Below are 26,953 nucleotides of genomic sequence, written 5' to 3' on the forward strand. Positions count from 1 at the left end.
CCAATTACTCCTCGAGAAAAAAAGTTTGTGCTATATATGGCAGGAAGAACCTGTATTTGAAAGGAGAAAGGTAGTGAGGGAAGGCTTCTTTGAGCAAATGAAGCTGGATTTCCCTTACAGAAGGATTCTTTCTGGTCCCTCTGAAATTGCATGGAAGTCACAGGAGATCCAGCAAAGATTAATGCAGGTTGATGCTTGCTATTTTTTCCTGGAGGCCTTGGCAGCTCTGTAATTACAGTCGGTGCATCTGAATCTCCCTCTGGCCCCTGTGCACTGCCCGGCAGTGACACCAGCATCAGAGAGACCCTTGCTTCAGAATTTGTCAAGCAGAACTCTGCTGAGAAACTAAACATGCCCTGCCGTACCTCTCGTGGCGATGAGGAATATTCCTGCACTGATTAACCTCCCTGTGTGCACTGGAGCTGGAACCTCAGGGACCCTTGAGCCCGGAATGGCTCACAGACTGTGATCCAAGAGGTACATTTGTAGAGGAATGAGGGAACCATATTTCTATAGCATAACGTATATATATTTATATAAATAAAAATGAAATAAATGAGCTGGCTTGCAACACTAGGTGGCAGAGGTGGGATCTGTTCTGCTCTGAGCGCTGTCCTATAAGGCATTGCTTGTTTAAGTACAGTCGCATTTAGTTGGAGCTGCAGGAGAGAGACAGAGAGATTCTCTGTGTTTACAGCCAGCCCAGGCTACGGTGGAGCATCCGACCTGGCCCCCCCTTTCTCCAGCACTTGAAGGGGAGAGTGAGAGGTTATTTGGGAATCTGGCCACCGCGGGTCAGCTTGCGCTGCGACTGGATTGTCAGAGCTGGCAAAGCAGAGCCCAGAGGGACTGAAGGGAGACACGAATCCCATTTTCTTTGAGAGGAGCGAAGAGGGGAAAAAAATAAAAAAGATAAATTGAGAGAGAGAGACAGAAGCGAAGAGACGGAGAAAAAGGCAGAGGAAGCGGAGCGAGTGAGAGAGAAGCATGAGGACCTACTGGCTGCACAGTATCTGGGTGCTGGGATTCTTCCTGTCCCTCTTCTCCTTGCAAGGTATGTGCTGAGTTCTTTCTCGCAACCTCCTCATACCCTTCTGCTTTAATTGACGCTGATGGACTGAGGATGGCCTGAAACATGGAGCTGGAAGCTGGAGCTTCCTCTCCCCCCCTTTTCCCCTCCAAACCTTCCCCCCCCCTTCTTGCCTCAGGAAATAAGCCAAGGAGAGATCGCTGCTGGTGAATCCTATGGTTAGAGGGCACTGCATGTGACTGACTTTGCTGCTGTATTTATGCTTTTGCAGAGGGGGAGTTGGTAGGGGGAATATAGTTAAGATATGCAAAGGGTGAGAGTGGTGGGTGATGGTGGTATCCCCTCCATCCACAACTGCTGTTTCTCAGCACTTTGGGTCACAAGTACTTATTCTCCTCGATTATTTACCTTCCTGAGAGGATAAGTGTTAAGTTTCTTTTGGGTTTTTTTGTTTGTTTGTTTTGTTTGTTTTGTGGGTTTTTAAATTATTTTTATTTTGGTTTTGTCCGGAGAGGTTAGAGGAATCTCTATACCTCTGGTCTGTTTGTGAAAACACTATGTCCTTCCCCTCTATACCAGGAGGGAGGAAAAAAAATAGAAAGAGAGAGTGATGGAGGAAAGACAGGAGATGAAAATTTGTTGGGTATAGGGTTTTATTCAGTGGAGAATTGCCAGCTGGGTTTCTTGCTTTCAGAGCCAAGTGTGAGTATGGAATTTAGTTCCAAGTGATGACAGGCATGCTAGCTGGTTTTGAGATGCTTTCTGTAAACAGGAGTGAAGGGTTAATGCATTCCATGCTGTATGTATTAATACATGTCACACATGTACATATAATCATAGCCTTCAAAATTGCAGCTTGTGCATGATCCACACTCACTGGTCACATCAGTGGTCCTTCCTGAACACAGACACACACACACGCAGACACACACACTCTCACTCAGGATATAGCAGGGAAGATGAATAAACTCACTCTGGCATATACAGTTCTAGCTCCCTAACACATGCAATTCCTGGAGAGTCTGCTTCTCTTGCACTCACGTTCTCCCTTCCCCTTTTCCCCCCTCCCTCCTCCAAGCCTCCATCCTGAACACTAGTGTTCGAGGTTGCTTGCATATTAAAATCCCTTGCCTATCCTGCTGCACTAGCTTTGTAAGCCTGTGTGCACACATATACACACACATAGGTGAAAATGTAACTAAAGAACATAGCTCTACTCTATCTGGCCTACTCTGTGCCTCACAGTCTTGCATTTGCAGGGAGCTGCACCCTTGGAGCATATCTCACTCGCACACGGCTTTTTTCACAGTGCTTTTTTCTCACTCCAGTACATATTAGTGCAGGAGTGCTGTGCATGGAGATATGCCAGTCACAGCTTCCCCACTTCCCCTTAGCTCCTACTTTTACACAGTCTTGCATGTACTGTTCTCTTCTATTTTGTGTCTACTAAGCAAATTCCCATACAGGCAGGCTCCCTGTCACACACATGCTTCCTATTGCAGCCTCACACCTGTCACTCCTGCAAGTCCTCACTATGGAATCCTTCATTTTTTGCCACCTTCTCACATTTGCTGAGTGCTCCTTTTTATACAGTCTCACTTCTCCCATTTCTGGGTCTCATACACATGCTTTTCACTGTCACATATTTTCTCTCAACTTACATTCTCTGAAGTCTGGACTGTGAATCCAACACCAGCACCTTCCAGCTGACTTCCTTCCTTGCTGCAAAGTGGCTGTTTCTGACAGGGAAGGATGATTTTTCCCAAGACAGAGGTTGTACATGGGGCAAGAGGAGAACTGGTACCTGTGTAGCATAAGTGGATAACGTCAGCAATGAAGTTGTGTAGCTTAGTGTGAACTTCACCCTGCTCTGGAGGATTAGTCAGAGAACTGTCAAGGAAGATGGACATTGGCAAGCTGTGCTGGCTCTGAACATTGCCTGTCTTTCTGATGCACGTTTCCCAGCCTGTAGACCACAGCACCTGCTCCACGCAGTATTTTCAAATCACAAACCTTCCCTGAGTTGTGGCCAGAGCATCCCGATGCTGGCACAGCCAGGAGCTGTTTTAGTCCATCCTTATAGCTGGAGCTTATGCCAGGCTACAGGCATGGATAGGCTTTTACCTTCTGTTTTAGTGAGTTAGTACTGCCATGGTTGTATCATCCACATCTATTCTTGTTTGGAAGGCTTCAGGGAAGATCTTTTGAGGTTTGTATTATCACCTACCCTCTAAATAGGCAGAGGCAACACAATTGCCCTCCCTGGGTTTTGAGATGGGATAGGACGGTGTGGTGTTGTATGAGTGTTTGCAAACCTGGAGCTGCTTTTTCGACTGCTCCCAAACTTCTGGCATGATATAAACCAGAGCACTGCTGGATCTAGTTTCATAGCCAGCAGTATTTCCTTTCTCCGATGTGAAGACTGAGAGAATGGGAAGGCAGGAATACTGGGGCTGCATGGGAGGAGTAGGGCACTGCCTGAAGCAAGCCTGAAGATATTAGAAGGACTTATAAAGGAGTGGGAAAATATTGTGCCCTTAAAAAGACCCAACAAACCACCCCATAATATTTATTTTAAATTAATTGTTTTTTCACTGAAAGCCGTGGTAACAAGCCTTGAACACTTCTCTAAGCCCACTGAGCACAACTCTAGTGCTCTTACCCCAGGAACAGGGCAGTATTGGCTTTGACAGGCAGTGACCCCGGTCAGAAGGCTTCCAAGACCTTTGTGCACACACGCCTGCAGAGCCAGGCAGCTGAGCCCACACCTCTGCGAGCCACCCAGAACTTGTGCCTGCCCTCTCTCCCCTTTTCCTCGCTGTCCACTTGGGGGTGTACCGGCGACCGCAAAAGCAGCTCCTTGCCTTTCTCCGCTCTCCCAAAGCCACCAGGCTCGGGGGAGCCGGGGCTGAATAGCGGGCGCTGGGTGCGGGGAGGAAGCGCAGCTGAGCCTGGCAGGAGAGAGAGGAGCTCCGCGGTGCCAAGCGGGCAGCACAGCCCGCCGCCCCCTGCGCCTCTGCCAGCCGGGATGCAAAGGGCTGCCTGTCCCCTGCCTGCCTGGCCTCAGGGGCTTTGGCACACGGTCAGCCTTTGCTCCTTCCCCCCCCGCTAGGTTAGATGCTCCAAGTCCTACACAGAGGATTTTTTTTTTTTTCCCCTCGCCGATCACTATGTTTCCTCATTTTGGTGGCTTTGGATTCTTGCGTTTCTGTGCTGCTGCACTTCCAGTCCTCTCTGGGAGGCAGCTGGCTCGGAGGCGGGATGGGATGCTCGTTCCTCCTGCAAGGTGCACTGGCCTTGCTGCCCTGTGGGGGCTGGAGGAATAAAAGTACCTACACACCCCAGCACTGCTGGTGGGTGGGATTTTCTAGGATTTTCTAGTGGCATGCTGCAGCTCTTCCCGCGAATGGATTTGTTTCTTAGCACAATGTGCCTCAAAGCTTCTGAAAGAGATCAGATTGTTGAATTGGATTGTAAAGCCTAATTTTTCTTTTCCTTCGTGCCTCCCCCCCAAGTCAAAAATAGGTGCATGAGTATGGGGTGGAAAAGCTAATAATTAGGGTTTATTAAAAAATTGCATTTAAATAATTTAGAAGATTTTTGTGTTGATTTTTTGCACTTTCACCTAGTATTACTCTAACTTAGCCATCAGTGTGAAAATTAATTTTTATTTCCTCACTCTGAGTGTTTTATTTAAAAAAATGAATGCCTTGACAAATTATACATTATCTTCAGCATTGCTTTAAGTTGAAAATGCTTCTAAACAAATTCTCTCCCTTGAAAAATAGCAGCTGTTTCAAATCAGCAATTTTCTAAAAAATCCCAGCTTGTTTGAATGAACCTCCCTGACAACACCATCTAATTGGTTAATTGTAAAAGACTTTGTGCTAAAAAAAAAAAAAAAAAAAAAAAAAAAAAAAAAAAAAAAAAAAAAAAAAGGAAAAAAAGAAAGTAAGATGCCTCCACAGCCAGTTTAGTGGAGTAGATGGTTTAGGGAAGGACATCCAGAACTGGCCTGCATAGTCCTGGCAGCATTTATTTATAATGTATTTTTTGAGCTGCTCAAGGGTGCTCTTAAACGGGGAATGAGTCTGATGAAAGAGATCACAGAAGCAGTCAGGTAAGCAGAATAGGATGCTTTAGGTTTGTACACAGCACAAATATTATCTGTGAAGTCTCATGTTTTATAACATTACCGGGCAATGAGGGTGTGAAAAATGATGTGTTTGTTAATGCGCGGGGTATGTGCAATCTCTGTGGATGGAAGTGTACACCCGAGTGTTTCTGTGCTGATAATGTGTAATGGATGGGGAGAGGGGAGGGAGGAGCAGCAGTGTGTGTGCGGGTGCTGACATTGTGCTGTATGGGGAACAGCACGGGGTGATTCTGATGCAGTTGGATAACATTTAGATACTGCCAACTGGAGAGAAAGAAAAAAAGACTTTTCCCACTCTCCTGAATATACTTTTCTTCCTCTCTGTTTCTAGTTCTCTCTTCTTGAGTAAGGCAAGGGAAGCTCTCACAGGCTGGACTGTATTGATGAGGTGACAACTCACTCAGCTGCCTTGCATTCCCTTAAATGATGAAGAGGTTCAATACCTGAAACAAAATACTTTGCTTGTAGGCTGAGGACAGGGCAGAAGTAGAGAAGGCTTTTTATCTGCAAACAGTGAGCATTGAAAAGATTTCCCAAGTGTTTCTTCCAGTTCTATCCAGTGATTGCTGATCATAATAATCAATAATTACACAAGTAAGAACCCATTTCCTCTAGCTGTTATGAATCTCAGCACTCAGCTACCTGCTCAGAGGGCTTTGTTATGATAAGTAAAAATTTTGCTTAATCTTTTAGTCTCACATATCTTTTCTAACACAAGAGTTTTGCTAGTTCTGTAACAAAGAACTCAGTTCCCTATGTTTCTGGACACTCCTTTTCAGCCTTGGAATACACTCATGTGTTTGCTAATGGTCTGAGGCAGAGATGTACTCTTTTATAGTTATTCTTTTCCCTTTTTATTCCACTAGCAATAGAGCTCCTTCCAGTCAGAGTGAAGAATACTGCTGCTCTCATCATAGGCTGCTGGCAGAGCCTGTGCTCTAGGAGTGCACACCCTTTCTGTGTGCTGGCTGTGCCTCCTGTAAGCCTTGAGTGAACCAAGGCCCTTGCCTAGCTGGTGGGGCCTGGACCCTTCCCCCAGCAGATTTACCCTGTGCAAGGCTGAGTTGCTTAGGAGTGGGTTGGACAAGGTATGTTGATGTACAGATACAGCAGCAGCTGGGTGTTGTGTGCAGTTGCCTGGACACGCTGGTGGGGTTGGGATGGTGATGAGGAGCTGCAGCACTGCTTGTTTCCCTGTGTGCTGTAAAGTGAGGACAGATGGCAAAAGCTGATGAAGAGTAAGGGCAAGGGATGCCCTTTTTTTCTTTTGGACACATCAGAACACCCGATGGGTTTTTCTGTGGAAGAGGATTAGCTGTGAGGTGGCTGTTGTCTGACAGAGGTTGTTAAAGGACTGAATGATCTGAGTGAAGTCTATAATGGTACCAGACAAAGATATCCTGGAAGAGTCTGGGGAAAATCTTTCATGTGTGCCTTTGAACACAGAGACACATTTTGCCAAATATCATCCCCTTTGTGCATAGGGTGCTGCTGGAAGGATGCAGAATTTTGCTCTCTGTGGTCCCCATAGGAAGCATGAATCTTTGCCTCTTTGGTTTCCTCTTTTTCTTAAAAAGGTGCATAACAGTTTAATTTGCTGCTCATACATAATGAGCAATAATTTTGGCAGCTGATGTACTCTTCCTGCTGTTGATTTATCCATGGTAAAATAAAAAATATCAAGCAAAGCACAGACTATCCTGTCCCACTCTGAGAGGGAACTAAGGACACGTGTAGGTGAGTATGAGACACAGCCCTCTCTTGGTGTCAGCAAAGGGCAGACATCCCTGTAATCAGCATGGAAGGGAAAAAATGCTGGGAGTACGTGATTCTTACAGAAATAGGCACAGGAAAAAGAAGCCCAGGATTGATTATGTGCTATGCCATTACACTGTGGTGCTTTGGCTGATGCTGAATTTCCTGGAAGCTGAGGCATTTCCTTGTGAGGCAACCCTCCAGGAGGCTGCCTGCCTGTGTGGCAGCATTTTCCTGCTCATCTGCATGGAAGGAAAAGGAAAAGCACTACAAGGGCTGCTACCTTAATTTTTCTGAGCCAAAGGAGTATTCTGTCTCTCAGTGAAGTCTTGCTGGCCATATCTGCTGTTTTAATGTTCCCGGGGAAGAAATTCTGCATGACTACATGCTGAGGGTAAAGGGCCCTTTACACTAACCATGCTTATTGGTCACCCACAAGCATAAAATAGGATTTTATAGGACTTTTCAGCACTTGTCAGCTGTAGAGGTACTGGACTTTGAACAATACCTCTGAGAGGAGATGGTTTTTGAGGCAATGCAAGGGTATACATATCCAATTAAGGCAGGTGTGTTGTGGCTTTGTTTTTTTTTTTTTTTTTTTTTTTTTTTTTTTTTTTTTTTTTTTTTTTTTGTTTTGTTTTTTTTGTTTTTTTGTTTTTTTGAAGGGTTGGTTTTATTTTATTTAAAAAAGATAGCATGAGAAGGCAGGCTTCAGAGGAGGAGCTTTGGCTTAAAGCAAAGGTGACTGTAATCACAGCTGTGGGCTCACAGTCTGGCTTTTGCAGTCCCTAGGGTATTTAAAGCATCCAAAGGAAATTCAGTTCTTGAAATTTGTTCCCTTTCTTAGAGTCTGCCTCTGTGCAACCTCCTGGATGTAGATTTCTTTCTGGTTTGGCATAGGTCTCCCAAAAAAGGGTGTCCCTCTCCTTTTTCCGGTGATGGTGATTGTGCTGTTGGGAGGGGGAAGATGTGGCAGGCAGACCATGAACACTGGAATGAGGAAGGGAGCAAGCAAGGAGACAAACTAAAGGCTGTGGGCCTTTCCAATTGGGAAATCAATAGCATATGAGTATGCAATGTAAGTGTGTAATCACAGCTCCCTCCCCTCTGCCCCTAAGCACTTACATTGATGGGGAGTTGCAGGCCAGAACCAATTAATCCTTACAACCTGCTAGGACAATAACTATTAATATTCTTCTGCATGCGCTCTGGTTGCTGCACCTGCTTGGAGCCTGGCTGTGCTTGACCCTCAGCAGCTGACCCCAGGTTCCACCAAGGGAGCAAGACTCTTTCTGATCATGAGCCTTGCAGCCAGTGCACTGTTACCTGACTTCCCCCTGTGGGTGTTGGAGAGGCTGACTGGGGGGATATATACTTGAGTGTCTGAAAAAGGAGGCATTTGCTGGTAAGGCTTTGCCTGCAGGAAGGAGGGGTTATTTAAAGGTGCATCTGGAATTTTTGTAGTGTAAATGCATTTAGACTTTTGTCATGCTGGTACACCTTCGTATAATGAAGTATCTACTCTTTTGCCTTGTAAAGGTACTTTGTCCAATGGGATTGAAAAATCCAGTTTTCAACAACAGTTTTATTTGTGTCTGTATACATGATCTGTGCATAAAGGCATGGCCTTTGAATATCTCTTCCTTGGCTTTTGGGAAGGTGCATGTATGGAACAGAATATCTATATATGCATGCACAAGCATTTGAGTGTGTGCATGTGACAGAAAATGCACAAGTTGCATGGTAAGATGCTTGAGAAATGTTAACAAATCTGGTCCAGAGTTGTGCTTTGTGCAAGGGACTTGTCATGAATGTTAGTGCAGGAGGTGAATGCAGCCTGATTGCTGATAGGAATGTCTGTGTAGCTATGTGTGCTTTTGGAGTGACCATTATTCATCGTGCATTTGCATCCTATCTTGACGTGGCAAGAGATTATTGCAGTGAAACAGAATTGTTTCTGTGGCTTGGCTACTCCTCCTCATCTTTCTGCGATAGCCTCAGTGTAAGGTGGCAACTTAGTCACACTTCAGTCACCTGGGCAGGAAATACAACCTAGAGAGTGGAAAGGACATGTTTGACTCCTACGCTTTCATGGGAGAGTTTCTGGGAATAGAAGGAAGAGGATAAAAGGAGGCTTTCTTACATCCACAAATTGCATTGTTTTTAATTAGACTAACACATTCAAAAATAGTACAACCTGACTGAGCCCACCTTCCTTGCATAGCTAAGCTATTTTATGAGCTGGATGCAGCCTGAAGCAGTAAAATCAGCAAGTCTATACTCTGGCTGTTTACCTTCATTAACACAGCCTTGCTGGTTTAACTTCCTCAACAGCACAGGCTCTGTCCAGCATGGCTGAGTTCTGTCCAGTCTCAGTTTGGGTGGCTGAGCAGGATAAACCTGCCTGGGCATGTCCTGGTGAGATGTTCTGCACTTCTAGAGCTCCTGGAGAGGAAAGGAAACTGTTTGTCTGGAAGGGTCACTCTGTATCCATGTTGGGCTTTTACAAACAGTAATTTCTTGGTGATTCAAAAAAAACCCAAAAAATTGATCATGGTAGCTCACGTGGTGTAAGAGCTGTCTGCAGTCTAGGCCAGCTAAGGGAGGGAAGGCAGGAAATAGTGGGAGCTGAAGTGAGGGTACATCAGCTCTCTTCCATTTTCATGTATCCTAGGTGCCTACTGGTGACTGGTTTCTGTGCTACCCAGCAGCCATGGAGCTGCAACTGATTGGGATGTTGATTAAAAAAAAAAATCCAGCTGCAGCATGAGGTAAATGAGGTCCCAGAGGGACCAGAGGGACCTAGAGCTACGGTCAGCAGTGCAGTCTTCCTTCTCCTTTGGCCTGCTGTGTGCATAGAGGAAAGAAAGGAAAGGCCATTCTGGCTGGCCTCGCTCTGTCTATCCTGATGTAAATATTTGTAGCAGCAGCTTTTTCTTCAGGCTTTAAGGAACCTCATAAGACCCCTGCTTGTAAGGCTCTGCTTATCCCCTGGTCAACCCCAAGAGTTTTTGGTCTCTTTCTCTTCTTCCTGCTGACCAAAGTGACCCAAATCACCACAAAATTTGAAACAAATACCTCAAGCTCTCCTGGGTGCTGAAGCTCTGTTGTAGCTGCTGTGAAGGAGAAATGGCCATGTGAAACATATTGGAGAGGCAGAAAACTTCAAGGATTTTCTTTCTTTCCATACACAGGAGTAATAGCTCTGTAATTCTTTCAGACCTGGGGATGCTAAATGAGAAGAGGTTTTGAAATTCTTACAGGAAGGGGCTTAGGGGTGGCCTTGATCTAGAAGAAACCTTCTTGTGGAGCTGCCACCTTTCCTTGGTGCCTTGGTGATAATAATGCCAAGGTTTTGGGTTCAATCCCCATGTGAAACATACACTTTAGAGTTGGACTCAATGGTCCTTGTGGATCCTTTCCAACTCAGAATATTCTGTGATTCAGATATCTTGAGAGCTTGACGGGTTGCTGCTGTCTGAACTCTTTCTCAAGTTCTCCAGAAGTTTGTTGAAGCAAAGATCTTTGCAGAACATCCCTTCTTCACCAAAATAGCATTTTTCTAATAGAGAATAAAAAGGTGCTTTGTTGGGAAAATTCCATCTTGAGTTTCAGGAGCAGATTAAGGCACAAATGCTTAAAGGCTTTCCTGTGATGTATAATCTGCTATCATAAGACTACATCAAAGACTCAACTGTCATCTAAAACAAAGAAGTTCTGAAAATTGTGGCCTTTATAGGTGCTATCAAATACTTGAAAATGTTACCTGAGTGCAGCCAATAGCTGGTGTCTATCCTGAGCTTGCAGGCAGCTGAAAGTGCTGTACTGAAGATCTGCCCTCACTTTTTTTGGAACTGGATTTCCTTGAAAAAGACCCAGCTGGTGTCACTGTGGAGGAGGGAATGTCCAGAGAGCAGAACTTGTGTCCTGTAGGGACGCTGTGTCTGAACCAGAGGAAAAACATGTGCATGTGTCTGTGTGTGTGCATGGCATGTGCAGGGCCTGTGCTGTGATCACCAGAATTACAGTCTAGCCAGATAACAAGCTGTTGTTGTTTACAGCACTTGGTTCCGGGCACTTCAATTCCAGAAAGATGTAAACAAAATTAGAGGGAATTCAGAGGATTGCAAGGAGAATGATTAAGGGGCTGGAGGGACTGACTTATGAAGAATGCTTGTGAGAGCTAAATATATAGCTGTTTTGGCTAAATGACTAAAGAGGAGCTATGCTAATGATGTAGGCATACTGGGAAGGCATGAAGAATTGTCTAGTGTGGACTCAGAGCTAGAAGAGTCTCTCATGATAGAAAATTTGGAGGGAGAAAGGAAAAAAAAAAGGCAGGAAAGGAAAAATACTTAATGGAAGAAAGAGATTAGATGGTGAAATAGCTTTGTTAAGAACCATGATGGAATTGCTGTCATTTGGGACATCTGAAGTTTGGCTAGGCAGAGCCCTGGAGAATAATCCATGCACTACAAGCTTGAAAAGGTCCCTTGAGAGACAGTCTAGATGCCTTAATAGATTTTTATGCTGTCATTAATTTCTGAATCGCAGCTAATACTTCCAGTCTGACAAAGAGCCATATTCTTAAAAGTGTTTTTCTTTCTTGCCTTGTATTATTTCTGCTGTGATGCAAATACTGGTGCAAGACATGTGAGGGAGTCTTCTATATTAACAATTGAAATCCTGATTGTATCAGCTCCTTAACTCAAAGACCTTTTTCCTCTTTTTTTTTTTTTTTTTTTTTTAGTGGAGTGTTCATTCAGATTTGTCTGATAGGTGAGAAAAGGCAGCCTGCTGGATGCCCAATAAGGTGAAAAACCAGTGTCTGTAACTCTGTCCTGTGAGTTGTTAGGCTTTGACAGGTTCCCCATTGACACATGTGCTACATACAGGCTCTGCTCTTTCTTTACCTTGCATGTTTTCAAAATGGGTAACTGGGTTGGTCCCATCAGGCTCAGAAGGTGATGTAGCTGAGCTTGTAGCGCTCCTCAGCATGTCACAAGAGCTGAAGCCTCCCAGAGCTGTCCATGAGCTGGAGGCAGCAGCAGAACGAGCTGGCAGGAGGCTGCCAGCAGCGCATGGAGATCACCCAGCTGGTCTGCTGTTATCTCACCTACAACAAGAACTGAAGAGTGAAAGTGAGATTGGTGGTGTTGGTTGCTTGGTTTAATGGGAATGGGAACAGACAGAATTGAGAGCAAGTTTTGTAGTGGATGCTGGCTGGCACCATGGACTTCCAGAGGTAAAAGGTATTGCAGCTTGAGTGAAAGAGCCAGGATCCATAATGGGAATTATCCAGACTGGAGATTATTTGTGCCATGGATGCAGACCCAGAGAGAGTTCATCATAGTTTATTAGCTCAGGTACAGCACTATGCAAATTGCAATCTGTTTCCTGGGCAGGAAGCAAGGAGCACCATTTTGCATTGCATTCAGTCCAGACTGTTCAGTGTTGCTGGATCTTTCCCAGTCAGTGCAAGGCCTGTTTGAGGGCCTCAGTGGTGCCAGGGAACAAAACATGGAGACAACTGACTTTGGGTGGAAATTGATGCTACTCAGCTTGGACTTTGACTAGCCTTAGTTATGTTCAAAGTGGCTGCTGGTGAGGACATCCTTACCACGTGCACCCCAGCAGGATGGGGGAGCTCATCAGCTCACATGTGGTGCCCTGGGTGTGCAGATAGGCTCTGGCTCTGAACCAGAGACAAGAAACATTGTGGACTTGGGTCATCTGTGCTGAATGTGTTGATTTTTTTATGTTGGAATTGCCTCTTTAAAAAATACATAAGTCCTGGAAAGAATAAGAAATCCCTGCCTTACCCCCACCTTTGCATTATGTAGAAATTCTGTGTTTGTGCCACAACAGGAAAATTGCGAGATGTGAGAAATTAACTAAAACATGATGAAGTGGAGAAGATTAGAAACTTCAGAGGTGATAGTCTGCGTTTGCAGATATGAGTTACTCTGGAATGGTAGCGTGCTTGCTCATGGAGATGGAGAACTTTGAATGTAGGTTCAAAGGCCAATGCACCTATTGTTTCCCCTGTGTTATTTTGGCAATCTGTGTGCCCTCTAGTGGCACTGCTTATCAAGGGAGGTGGAGAATTGCTACTCCTACCATCCGCAGTGTCACCTGAGAGGAGGGACTATATGTTTGCAGCTCAAAGGATGAGGTTTCTCAGCCCTGGCTCACTGCAGAGAGAGGAATGGGGTGAGAGCAAGATAATTTGTGTAGTAATTGTGTTTTTTGCACGCAGGAAATTGATTTGCTACAGCACCTTTGAATCATTGTTCCGTAGGATTTTGCTAATCTCATTCTAACCTCGGCAGAACGTTTGTCGCTCTGCACCCAGTGGTTGAGCCAGAGTGTGATGCTGCTGCCTCCTTTAGTTATTGGAGCAAAGGCACAGCAGCAGGAGACCCTGAAACCCATTCCTGCAACTGGGTGTACAGGATGGAGCTCTGGGCCCCCTCTCTGGGTTGCATGAACTGCAGCTCTGAAAGGAAAAGAGAGACCCAAGGTGTTATAAGAAAGATGATAATTGGTGGAGAACTTGAGGTTGTACTGCTGTGTTGAACTTCTGAAGAAAAACCCAAGGACTTCAAAGGCAAAATCAAAAATCATCTAGACATCCATTTTCTCAAATTCCTTTCTAGATGTTTAACAGCAGCATTATGTAACAGCATTGCACATAGGGAAACTCTTCTCAAAGTAAATTTATTTTTTGTTTTTTTTTCTGCCATTCACACATTTGAACTAAGTGGAAAAAAAAAAAAAAAAAAAAAAAGTGGATTGGTACCATATAGTCACTACTTTTGTTAGTAGCCAGAGCTGGTGCTGTAATGATCATGCAAATAGTAAAAAGAGAAACTGTTTGGGAAAATACGGTTGTTTTATGAAAACTGTTACAAAGAAGGATTTCTCATGGCTAGCATTGCTTTTTGAAAGAAGTGGAGACTGCTTCTAAGCCAGTACAATATAGGACATTGAAATCTATTTCTGTTCCAAAATAGAGCAGGATCTGGAACAGGGCTGTCCCCCAGTTCAGAAAGCACATTAATCCCTGGGCTCTAGCCTGCTTTGGAGAGGTCTAATTTTTCCTCTCCAGTTGTGTTTTTAGCCGCTATACATGTTAGAGCTTTGTGACTTCCACAATTCAGTGAGGCTTGCATTAAGTGCCAGATAGTAGGCAAGCAAAATAGTCTGCACCTGCTGCACAGACACAGGTAAAGAAGTTCACATTTCCAAAAGCACCCCAGTCCCAAATCGCTGTTCCTTTTCTTGCTATGCTGAAGGTGGGCTGTGGAAGAGCCCCTACTTGTCACAGATGGCTGAGAAATCCTTGTTGGCTCTACAAGCAGAGGTGGCAGCAGCAGCACAGCCCATGCAGGTATTTCAGCAGCAATATTGGGGATGGTGGCCACAGAAAGAGAGGTCACACTGTGTATTTCCCTTGGCACTTTTGGAGGTGGGCAGCTCTGTTGCATTTGTAAAATGTACAGTGTGGTGTCTGCTCTGCAGTCTCCAGTCAGTGTGGCCAATTTCTTTTTGCTCCTGATGTTGGCTTGCTGCAGCTGCAAGGAAGGGAAAAACATGGCTCTTTTCTTTCATCTCCCTGCATTAAACTTTAACCACATAGCTCACTTCATGTTTCCTACTGCTGCAGCTTTATGACCAAAACAAGGAACCAAAGATGTACTTGTAGTAAAACCAAATAGTCCAACAACTTTTATGATGTCTACCTGCTGCACCAGGGTTATACTGAGAACATATGACCTAATGTTTTTTAGAAAGCCATCAGTTCTGCTGGAGTTTGAGTTTTGCTCTGTGGCCTTATTTGTTTTGTGGGGTAAAAGATTGCCTAACTCCTCTTCAATAATTTTTTGTTTTTTTCAGAGTTTTTAATGTGAGAAAAAAACAACAAGGAAGAAGAAAAAAAAATAATTGTAAGGGCTATTTATCTGGTTTAGGTAGACCCAAAGTAGAGTCCCTAATCCAATTTCATGGAGCAGAGGCTTCAGGCTGGATTTATGCTGTCTCTCTCTAGGAGGTTAAGAATGTGCTGTTCAGTTTGCTTGTCCTTGGCAGTACTTGCTCTAACTTGAAGCTACAAAAATCCCAAACTGGGATGTGTCTGTGAGGGGAAGAGTTGTAACGTGTCTCCTTTTACCAAAGATTGCTCTGCCCTACTGAGTGAGGAGATACCTTTACCCTTCTGCTTTTTCCCAGCACCCTGAAATGCAGTTTGTTCCTGTGTTATTTGCTGCTCTTGTTGAGGGTACTTCAAACAGAGGATCTTTGATCCACTCCAAGCAAATTTCTTATGGGGTCTGATTTGGAGCTTAAGGGTTGCATCTTGAAAAGCCAGGCGCATGATTTAGTTTGCAGAAACTGCAGGACCAGTGATGTGAATGTGAGAAATAAAACATCTACCCAGATCCTTGGATTCAAGCAGTGCAGGCTGGCAGTTGGAAGAAACACTTCCTCATGCATAAATTTGGGCACCTTTGAGTTGCAAATGACTAAGAGACAATAAAACACACATTGCCACTTTGATGGGGACACCTTTAAAGCTAGGACTGCACTTTCAATTAACTCTGCCGTATGTGGCCAAAGTCGACAGTGCATAAAACTTTGATAATTTCACATTTTAAAAATGTATCGGAAACTCTCATTCGTATATCTTCACTGAAAATTTCATGAATTGCACATTTCCTGGTGTTAGATGTTCAATAAACTTAAATTATGCAGCAATTTACATCTAGAAGATTTGCTTTAAAACTGAAGACTGGCTAATTCTCTTCTGGGTTGAGAACAGCTTTCTTTTTTATGCCTCCAACAGTTAGAATGGGCAGTTTTATTCAGAAATTGTTGGAGATTTGTACTGACCACTTAGTAGGAAAAACTCTGACATGAGGGAGATGTGAAAGGTATCAGCAAATGGCTGGACCCAGGCGTATCTCTCTTGTTTGAGCCTGATGTTGCATTTTTGTTCATTTCAGGGGCATCAGTATTGGATCCAGAAATTTTCCAACAAGACTTTTCTGTATTTTAATGCATTTTCAACTAATTGAGGAACTTGAGATTAGAGGGAAGAGCAGACTTGAATGAAACCAGTTTGTGGAATGCCAGATGGCAGTTATTAACAAAGACTACTTCCAGTACAGGAGTGCTCAGGTTGCTGGGGACGTCTCCCTAGATCGTAGACTCCAAAGGTAAACTCCCAGTTTGAGAGGATGAAAATATGGGGGGTTCTGTCCATTGATGCAGACCAGTTCTTGAGGTACCCTGCTCATCTCAAGCAGTGCTTTATTTCCATGCCATATCCCAAATTTGTGCCTTTATCTGAGTGACCTCAAAGGAGTAACATGCAGTGTGATGAGGAAGACTTTAAACAAAGCTCTCTGGAGCTATTTCCTCCCATTTAGTAATCTCATTTTGAAGATTTTCATGGTTACCCAGCTTTCTCATCCTCCTTGTCCTTACTGCAACCAAGCTGAGAGTATGAGCAAGTTCTAACACAAACAAATATCCTGCTTTTCCATAAATGATGTCTATGCCTAACTATGAATGAAGAGTAGGGAAGAAAAATCAGAGCCCAAGGTGCCTATGTGCAGTCCTGGGACAGCACTGATGCTGACAAGCATGCATTCTCAAGGTGATCTGTTGACCATGACAATGATAGTTTGTAAGAGAGGTGTCTTAAAATTGCCTCAAATGTCCCAAACAGTGATTTGAATCAGGTGATAGCTTTGACTTTCTCCTGCAATACTGCTTAGTGAATTCCATCACCTATCACATCTAGGAACAGAAAGAACTAGGATGCACTGTACAGTTTTGTTTGCCATCAAATTAAAAAAAAAAAAAAAAGAAAAGGCCTGGGCTCTGTTAATCCCAGCTGACCACGTAGAAACCAAAGGTTAAGGTATTTCTCTACAGTTGTGAGCTAAGCTGGGGGCAGAGCAGAACCTGGAGGACTTGTTCTCTGTCCAGTTCCCTTGCACAGCACTCCTGTACCTAATGCAGTACTTCCCTAGTTTGAGTCTCCCTGGGCAGGGTAGAGAGCAGCACTGCTGGCAGAAAAGGTGAAGGAGGGAGCTGAGGTGCAAGGAAGTGGTCAAGGAGTGGGAGGTTCCCTGCTGTCTATAAGGAAGATGTCTGAAGGAAGGAATGGGATGGATTTGAGAATGGTGCAGGGAGGAGGGGAATAGAAATGCCTGACAAGCTTTTGAAGCTCTGTTTGCTTAATGGGAGCTCTTGCAAAGACATAGGCTGCATAAACCATCAAGAGAAGATGGCTTCTCCCAGGGCCCTTGCAGCTGCACCAGGCTATGATAACAGAAATTAACTTCATCTCCTTTGTCTTGCTTTCCAAGAGCCCCAGAATAGTAGTTATGAAAACGGTGCTGTTTAATATTGTCTTTGATCGAGCAATCCAACGGGAGCCCTGGGCTTGTTCAGCTTGGCTTTGTTAGTTTCAGACCCCAAGGCAACAAGCCGTTGCCTTCAAAGCCCAGGCAGGGCTGCACTAAGTGTGAGGCACACAGCAGAAATCCCAGTTTGTCAATTCAAATGGCGCTCACCTAGCAGCAGTGCCTGTGCATTTACATCTATAGCAAAATATAGTGGGAAGCAGGGGCACAGAGATATCCCCTCTGGAAAGAGCCTATCTCAGAAGCCAACAAAAAGGCAGCACCTTCAAAAGACAGCAACACAGGGTGGATCTTCCCTGTTATTATCCAGTTTAAATATACTGCCTTTTTTGTTTGCTGCCAACTGGTCTCCCAGTAACTACAGCCAGGCAGTGTGGGATGCACGAGAACAACATCATTGGAGAAAAAAAATCTTCCATTCGTCTCCTTCACCTCCCTGTGGTAGATGTGCATCTTTGCTCCAACTCTGGTGGGCACTGCATGTACCCATTGGCCAAGCCCTCCATTCTAGTCGGGTATAAGCACTGCAAGTCACCAAGCATCTGACTTAGCAAGAGTCAAATCCCAGAGATATTTGCTATTTAATGAAAGCAGCTACTGAAAAAGGTCTATGCTGGGGGTGGTGTGCAGAAGGGCTTGTGAGAACCAGGAGGGTAGAAACAGCTCGTCTGTTTCCAGATGGGTGGTTACCTGAATGCACCATAACCCTTGGGGACACAAGTGCAGGGACTAATGGTCCTCTCTACAGGCAGTGCTGAGAGATGGAACTGTGTGCTAAGGAAAAGATTGGTATCTTTTTTTTTTTTTTTTTTTTTTTTTTTTTTTTTTTTGTTTAGTCTCTTTCATTGCTTAATTATGAGACTTGTTCTACTTTGTGTCTGCCTGTATGTAAAACAGGGTGTGATCAGCTCTTTTTAGGTGGTTGTATGGGGCTCATGAAAGTTATAAATAGAGCAGGGACTCTTTGGATGCCTCGAAGAGTCCACCTCTCAGTTTACTGGGGACTGATGAACATTGTGCTTAACCTCAATCTTCACATCTCTGTAAACTACATCTGGAGTAGGTTTGATTATGAAATGTCTTGGAAGCTGTTGTGCTACTTTCCTCTTATTATGGAAACTGTGTGCTCCCATTGAAATAAAGGAGTACCAAAGGTATAATATTTTAGATATACAATTTGCTATAATAAAATTTGGAAAGTTGGAGGAGTTTCAGAAGCAAGTAGTTTAGTGATAATATTTCATGTGACAAGGATAACACCTGCCATTACCGCAGTCAGGGTAAGATTTAGACAGGCCATATAAACACTTCAGGTATATGTTCTCTCAAACCTGACATAAACAAATTGATGTTTAGTTTCCAGAACCAGGTGTTCCTGAGCATTGTTAGAGAAAATAGAACAAGGATCTCCCTTCTGTTCCAGCAGTGCTTGTCCTAGCACTGCACATTGTTTTGTTATGTGCAGTGATGCTTGACACCTCTCTTCAGCTTAGCAGGCAACCAAAGGGACTTAGCCTACAGTGTGCTTTCTCATATATTTTAGGAAGGATCAGTAGAAACTCCAGACAGCAATTGAAGCTTTTCTGAGGTTCTGATTCATTGCTTACCTCTTGAAATTATTGTTGTTTCTCTGATTGTGTCCCAATAGGACTTCTATTTTCTTCTCTGTACCGTGTAAGGCAACACAGTAACGGTGAGAACTTCATTGATCCAACTAGGAGAAACATAAATGATGGCAAAAGTTTTGTTGTTTAAAGGTAACTGAGAACTGCAGAGGAGGGAGTTGCTTTTGCTGTGGTGAAATAAGTTTACATTCCTTCTCTAAACCTACTCAAAAAAAGTGACCATGTTTTAAAAAAATCTCATGCAAGTATGAGTAACCCAGGGCTTAGCACTAAGAGGCAAAACTTTGGGGTCCCTATCAAGGTTTGTCTTTAATAGGAACTATTCCTGTCTCAGCACATCAATGTCCTCTTCTGTTAAAGGAGCAGAGGGAATCTGTAGAATTCTAAGAAGAGGTTTCATATAGTCAGATTCTGAAGAAGTACAAAGAATTTCAGATTGTGAGTTACAGGAGAAAAGATTCAGCATGCAACTTCTGGCTTCAGTCCTGGATGCATAGGAGGTGGATGGAGGGTAAAGGAGGCTGGAAATTAAAATAAGCCAATACCCTAAACTATATTTTAATTGAATTTTCAATATCTTCACCTTGGATATTATGATAGTAGGCATTAAACCCGTGTACATTATTCTGGAACTGCATACTATATACAGTAAAAGCACCAGTTATTAAAATGGGAGAGTATAAAAAGATCTTTCAATGTGCCTTCAAAATTGCTCAGTACTGTTGCTGATGCAATATTTTCTATTTCTGAAAGCTTAGAAGCCTGGAATTAAGTAGAGGAGAAGCCTTTTTAGGTTGGCATGGCAGTTCCTCCCCACTTGACCAGTGCAAGCTCTTTCAGTACAATGACAGTTAAAATAAGCCCACTCATATCCATGCTGTTTAATTACAAAGGAAAGCCACAGCATTTCAGAACAGAAAGATATGGGTTTGTTAAGATACTGGACTGCTCCTCTGGGGGAGCTGAGCTTAATTCCTGCCTTTGCCACAGGCTCTCTTTAAGTCAGTCAATTAGTCAGTTTGTGCCTTAGCTTACCTGTCTCCACAATGAAAATGAAGACAAAGGAAGTTCCAGCCCCATCTTCCCCCATCCATAAAAGATACTCTCTTTGTGATGGGTCCCAATCTTCTCTCTGTTCTTTTATTGCTGTTTGGTATAAAGGTGTCTTCTTTCTAGGAGGGAAGTTCAGTTGATCTGTGCTTTTTTTTCCTCAATGTTTCTCTAGCTCCATGGATAAATGTGGTACTATAGTGAGTAAAGCTGAAACAAAGTCTTTGCCATGAGAACTTGGACAATTTGAATCTATTGGATCATTCGATCCATCTTGTCAATTATGCTCACCTGTACCTTGTGGAGCAGAGTGGGAGTCTGTGAGTAGTTAAGGACGTGATTGAATTTTCATTATAAGGCTAATATTTGTTCCTTGGTACTCATCACAGGCAATAAAGAATCAGTCAGTTTGGGGGATGACTTAGCAGTTTTTTAATGAAGTTGAAGTCAACTGGATGATATTTTCCTGACTTTTATGTGTAAAAAACCCCAAAAACCAATGTGATATAAGAAATTTTATCTGTATAAATATTAATGAAAGCATAAAGAATTTCTTTCTGCTTTTATTTGTATCAACAACAAAGAAAAAGGGAGAGAAAGCAAGGCATGTTATTTTCCTGCAGTTGTTGATTGCAGATGAACACAGTTGGATCAAGACGAGTTGACTAGGTTTTAATTTTAAAAGTTAGGATTCCAAATAATGAGATCAAAATGGTTCATTGACTTGTTCCAGTGAACAACTTCTTGAGGTTAGGTTTTCATTAAAAAACTATGTAATGCTGTCTTTAACACTGTCTCAATCCCTTTTCCCATATCAAGAGGAAGTTTGCTCTAATCACAATTCCCTGGAGAGGTCTTTTATTGGCGAAAGGCAAAAAGTTTCCACTAAATGCTAATTAGAGAAGCTGATTGGAAATTGCCACTTCTGTAAATTGGCATTTTTCAAAGACTCTACAGTCCCTGGGCCTTTTCTTTGGTGGGGGGAAAGGTGAGACAATTACCCTTCTGCTCTAACTTGCTACATCCAGGGTGATGTAAGATGGATGGTCACATCTCCTGTTTTGCTTTTCAGACATCAAAGATCATGGCCAGACCACTCCTCTTTGAGGAGAGCCAAAGATGTAAAACCTGCACTAGTGTGGACTGGCTGAATCACAAGAGAGCACAGATCATGATGCACTCTTGAAGCAAGGATATGCAGAAAGCAACAGAGAAAAAGAATGTGGAGAAAAGATCAAAAGGAAACCTGTGGAGCTGGGTGCGTTTGTGCCTTTCCTGGCTGGCCAGAGTCACATCTTTGGCTTACCAAATGCACTGGGGTTTGCTGCAAAATCCTTTTAAAAGCAGCTATGCACTTCTTGCCTTTTTCAGCTTTTGCAAGATGTCTTGACAAAACAAAGGTCCTTCAAAGCCACCCTCAACCAGGGCTGGCATTTTCTTGTGTTTGCAACAGCCTGATGAAACAATGTGTAAAGGTTGCCACACTTCTCCTTTGTTTTGTAAGAGGAAGCAAAAATCTTCAGTGACAAACTATTCTTCTTATATTTTGTGACAAAGACTGGAAGCAATTCTGTTCAGTGACTGAACTCACCTTGACTCCTCTCATGCAAATGCCATAATTCAGAAGTTCTTAAACAGCGGTGTGCAGTGCACAGCCATTGCCTATGGATCTGTACCATCTGTAGTGTTTTCAGTGAACTGATGGCAAAGGTGCAGGGTATCACCAGGGAAACAAAAGGCAGGCTCTGGATTATCAGTTCAGTCATTCTGGAGCAGTGGCTTCTTTGCCAGGAACAAGGCTTCTGTATAACTGGTCTACTGTGTAATTAGTGACTAATGGAACAACAACTGCCAGTATATTAATTGTTATTGTAGCTGTATACAGAGCATTGTTCTCTCTGTGACAGACATATAAATTGTGTGCAACTGTGTTGTCCTTTCCAGAGTAGCTCTCTCTAGAGTTAGGTGTCAATAATGAAATGCAGCTGTTCCTCGAGGACGGATAATGTTATCTCTAAGGGCTTGTCTAGGCAGAACACACAGGAAAGTTGATCTGAATTAAGTAACAAGGTGGGTTTCAAGTGGATTATGTAAAATGTATTAAACTGATGCATGCACTCACACTTGTTTGGAATTAAAAACGGCCTTCATTTGATTTAGTTTAATTTTCCTTTAAAGGCGATCTAACTAAATTGAATTAAAGCCACTTTAATGCTGGCTGAAAGTGTGAACGTTAATTTTCCTGTGATCCATAGTAAAAGTTCACCATGTTATTTTCCTAAGAAGAGGGCAAAGGTTCTCTTGGCACTCCTGGACATTGTGCTGAGCAAATGTAGAAGTTGCCTTGAGTATTCATTTTACCAGTCTGAAACTCAGTGTGTGTTCCATCCTTTCATACTTTTCTTTTTACCCTTCTTTGAATCCCTTGTGCAACCAGTACAGAAAGCTAGTGAAAGTGTACATTGTAATAGTTTAGGTTGTTTTTTTGGCTTTTTTTTTTTTTTTTATCCTGGAGACTTAACTCTTCCCTATAGTGAAATGGAAGCACAGAAAGGATAAGTAATTTACCCACAGAAATGTAGCATGAGCTGTCTGTAGAAAACAGCTGAGATATGCTGTAGCTGGCATCAATATCTGTCTTTCTTAGAGGAAACCTTGCTCTTAAGCAGGAAAGAAACCTTTCACTCTTCTCGATATGGGAAGCCTACCTGATATGTGTGCTGTTGGACAAATTTTTGGAAGGCTAGTTGAGAACTGATGTTTCCATGGCTGAAGATTTTCTGACCTACAGTGTTATCTGCTCACTGGGTTACAGGCACACAGTGAGTTTGGGCCTCTTGTCACTGTGCAGTGTGGCTGAGCTGACAGCATGGGAGAAGAGCAATTGGAGTGTGGGGAGGAAGAAAGCCAAGCCCTGAGATCCCTTTGTAATGTAGAAAGCTTTTCATGAAGTTATGTTAAAATGAACAGGCAGGCCATGCTTCGAAATGAAATAAACCTTAGGAGCCCTGGAGTTTTAATGTACTGTTGATAAATGGATTCTGTTCTTATTCATCCTATTCTTGCATGACGAAGAAAGAAACTTTTTCTGTGAATTGAACCTGTGTTTCTTTCAACTCTACCTTCCTAGATAAAGCTGCAGTGAGCTCCCAATTCCGTGACTAGTTAATCCTGCCTAGGAGTTAGGAAGACCATTGGTAATGACAGCCAGAATTACATTAATGGAGGAGAGCTGTATTCAGCAAATTCAGTGAAGAATTCCCTTTATATTTCTTGTAACATAGTTCTACATTTCCTTAATGCAATGCACTACGCTTGTCTAAGTACTTAAATCTGTATGGGCTCTCTTCTGTTTATTAGAAATAGCAGAGCCAATTTTTATACACATCATGAACAGTGTGTCAGAGGCTAATGAGAGCATGCATTTTGGTTTGGTTTTTGCCTTCATGAGAAAGGCAGTGCTTTCTTGAACACTAACAGATGCATTTCCAGTGCTTAACAATAGAACCTCAGCTTAAAAGGTCCAGGCATTGTTCAGATGCCACTGTCAGCTGGAGAGATGTCACCTAGAATAGAAGAGCCACAAAACTGCAAGTCCAAAAATCCTGTGCTGCAGCCTCTGCAGAGCAGCCTTTGTATTGTTTCTACATCTGTGGGCTTGAACTCTTTTCCAAATTCACAGGTGAGGAAGTTTGAGTTCACTTCAACTTTCAGTAGGCCTCTATTTCTGGCATTTCCTGTCTTTTAAGCATTCAGTCTGTTGGTGGCCTCACTGGTTGCTTTGTCATGTGGTTTGGGTCTAGTGTTTAGAGAGTTGAGATGGAAAAATGCATCAGCCACGTGAGAGCCAAGTGCATCAATAATGCTCTGCTGTTCTGTGCTCGGGCATCTTCAGTGAATGCCCATGGCACCCTGTGCTTGAGAAATTTTCTCATGCTGCATTGATATGTTTCTAATATGTTCAGGGTCAGGCTCAGCTTTTGGGTTTTGAGGTTAATATTGTGTTGTTTGATTGTTGATGTGCTGCTTTCATGGTCTTTTTTGTTGGCATGTTAAGAGGTCATTGTTAAGAGGTACCACCTTGTAGCAAGTCACATCCTCCTGTGTGCTCTACATCCAAGAGAGATGGCTGGCTTGTTTTAAATCAGATATTGCTGTGAGGTCCTGTGATATGCAATGACTTTTTAATGAGAACCGTTTTATATCCTAATAAATTTGAGGCCAAATTTCATTGTTTGTTTTCCAGCTGTAAGAATCCTGGAAACATCCCCTGTGATTGCACAGTAGTTAATTTGTACCCCAGTCTGGCACACACAGCAGGTCCCTATTGTTTTAGGTAGACATCTGAGGCACAGGCACCCTGACTCATGAGGAGGAGGACAAGCTAATGCAAATACTATGTCAATGGTTGCACAGAGCTTATAGGATATAATTTGCTGCAGTCTGACATACTCATGGAAATTGCCCAAGAATGTAGTCTTTTGTTTTCTGTGCTGTAGTTCCAGACTTTTAAACTCTCAATTTTTCTACAGAGAAGATCCTGTTCTGCAGATTGTCTCATACTGGCTGATACTGAGATTGTCTTTAGAAGAGACACTCTATTCAAGCAGGTCAGAAGGTGTTCTCTCAAGTGAAAGACTGAAGACTTCATCTTCTGATATGATTTAGGAATAAACAGATACAAATATAATGAGATTATTTTTTTTTCGGTATCTATTTAGTTTTACTTGTGGATATTTCTTTATTTTGCTTTAAACTTGGCTTTTTGGGCACTAGATTGTAAAGATATTATTAAGGCATTTAAATAGCCTTTAGGAATCTGGGCTTTGGCACTCAGGAGGGCAGAACCCATCAGCTGTCAATCAGATTTGAGCTCTGATGCATCTAATTTCTGAAAATGAGTCATCAGTATGTGAAATGCATGGGGCATTCAGTGAGAACTATCTTGCAGAGACTGCTGAGGTGAAAGAGGGGAACCCAAGGCAAAGGAGAGAGGGATGACAAGATGGTGGAATTGCTGATTTTCAATTCCATGGCTGGAGTCCTGGCCCATTGCTATTCTAGAAAGCAATCAAGAAAAAACACCGTTGTCTATAGCACCCTAACTTCAAGGGAGCTCATTGTTAGACATCTTGCTTGCCTGCAGCCTCCCTGTGACAAGTATGCATAAATAGGGCAACAAAGCTATAGTGCCAGATTTAACAGGGTAATGACTCTTAGTGCTTTCTTGGTAATCTTTGTTTTGTGTTCCTAAATCCATAATTACAATTCATGTAAACCAACAGAACTTAAAGTTTGCAAGGCTCCGAGTGTTGCCTTTGATTACTAAGAAGAAAATCTTAATTCTGGCCTTTTTGGTACTTGTTAAAGGCATAAATTTAGGTAATAATTATGTATGTTTCTACAGGGCCTTTGTTGCTTAGGGTTATGATTTTTTTTTTTTTCCCCCAAGGGAATTTCCTATTTCTTTCACACATCCTATGTGTTCTCCCACACAGGATGGGATGCTCAAGAGACTTGTGAGTTTGCAAGACCTGACAAGTTCTGGAAGGGAGCAAGTGGGGTCGTGGTTATTTTAAATCTTGGTTTTTATTGCATGTAAAGCAGTCTTGAATACTGTAACTCACTTTTTCTGCTGCTCTTTCTTGGCCTGTGATCTCTGGAAGCAGATAAATCCTGGAAGTGACTACTACATGAATGAGGAAGGGGAGTTTTGTTCTGTAGATTGATCATAAGTGATGCAAATAAAATTGGCTATTTGGTGTTTAAGCTTCAGTGACTACTTGCAGTTGGATAGCTCTGGTAGGGAGAGTGTGACAGGATAGCTCCATGGATGGAGGCAGTAGCAGGACAGAGAGGGAACAGAAAAGGAGACCTAGAGAGCAGACTGAGCCGAGACCTTTCTCTTTGTAGGTCACACAAGCTTCGCCTGCAGTGTCATTCCTAGAAAAACCAGGTTACTGTAGGATTGATCGGCTGAGGCCAGAGCTCAGATGTAATTTTCTCCCATCTCATTCAGAAGAGCCCCAAGTAATTGATTTGGTGTGTGTGAGTGCAGCCTGCACAGTGCAGCGATGGAGGGTGTGGCTGTGTCCTGCTCCAGCTCATTTAACTTGCGTCTGACCCAGGGCTATGGCAAATTAGGGTTTGTCCCTTTGAAGTGGAAAGCAGCTCCCATTTACAATATGCTGACTGCATTATCAGTCATCAGCATGCAATGGAGAGAGAGCCCTCACAGAAACAAGTCCTCCAAAGGGACTCGGTTAGATGGCAGAGAGACGCAAACAGCAAACTCAGAACATTGTGCCAGTGCAGGTCGTGTTAATCTGCTTGTTTCTCCAGCCAACAAATATTTGAGTTCTTTCTACCCACATATTTTCCCTAGTAAAACTTCTGTAAATATTCACATGCATGCCCTGGGCCCAAGCAGGTTATTTGGGTTTGAATCTAGGAACTCTGAGCTGCATTGAATGGATAGTGGTAGAAAATGGAAAAAACAGGAGCCAGTCCGGTGTACAGACACAGACCTGAAAGTCAGGTTGCTGTGGCTTAACCTGCTACTGCTGATTAGCTGGGTTGCAGTAATTTCCTGCTTTTAACCTATTCCATTGCTCTCCTGATGCACCTGCCAGATAGGAAGGGGATTTGGCTGAAGTCAAAATATGCAGTTCCACTGCATTTATCTACCATAAGCTTCTTCCTAACCTCCATCATTGGTTGGTAACAGGATGATAATACCCAAGCATTTGTTCCATATATACTAGATTGTTTCTACATCATGTGATCTCTGAAAATGGTTATTTATGCCTATTATATCTTTTAACAACTGTTAATGGCAGGGGGAAAAATCAACCAGAATATTAACAGTTCATCATGTTTCAACTCTCCCTTATACAAACTG

At 43.1% G+C, this 26,953-nt stretch overlaps 1 protein-coding gene across 1 annotated transcript in view; it reads left to right on the plus strand.

The window, feature by feature from the left end:
- Positions 1–665: 665 nt before the first annotated feature.
- LSAMP (limbic system associated membrane protein) overlaps positions 666–26,953 on the plus strand; it is a 983,246-nt gene continuing 956,958 nt past the window's right edge. The window contains exon 1 of the mRNA XM_083855065.1: positions 666–1,054. Coding sequence (XP_083711191.1) covers positions 988–1,054 — 67 coding nt within the window. The 5' untranslated portion in view covers positions 666–987. The remainder of the gene's footprint in view (positions 1,055–26,953) is intronic.

The sequence above is a fragment of the Zosterops lateralis genome (genome assembly GCF_965231275.1).
Source record: "Zosterops lateralis genome assembly, chromosome: 2".
Classification (NCBI taxonomy): Eukaryota; Metazoa; Chordata; class Aves; order Passeriformes; family Zosteropidae; genus Zosterops; species Zosterops lateralis.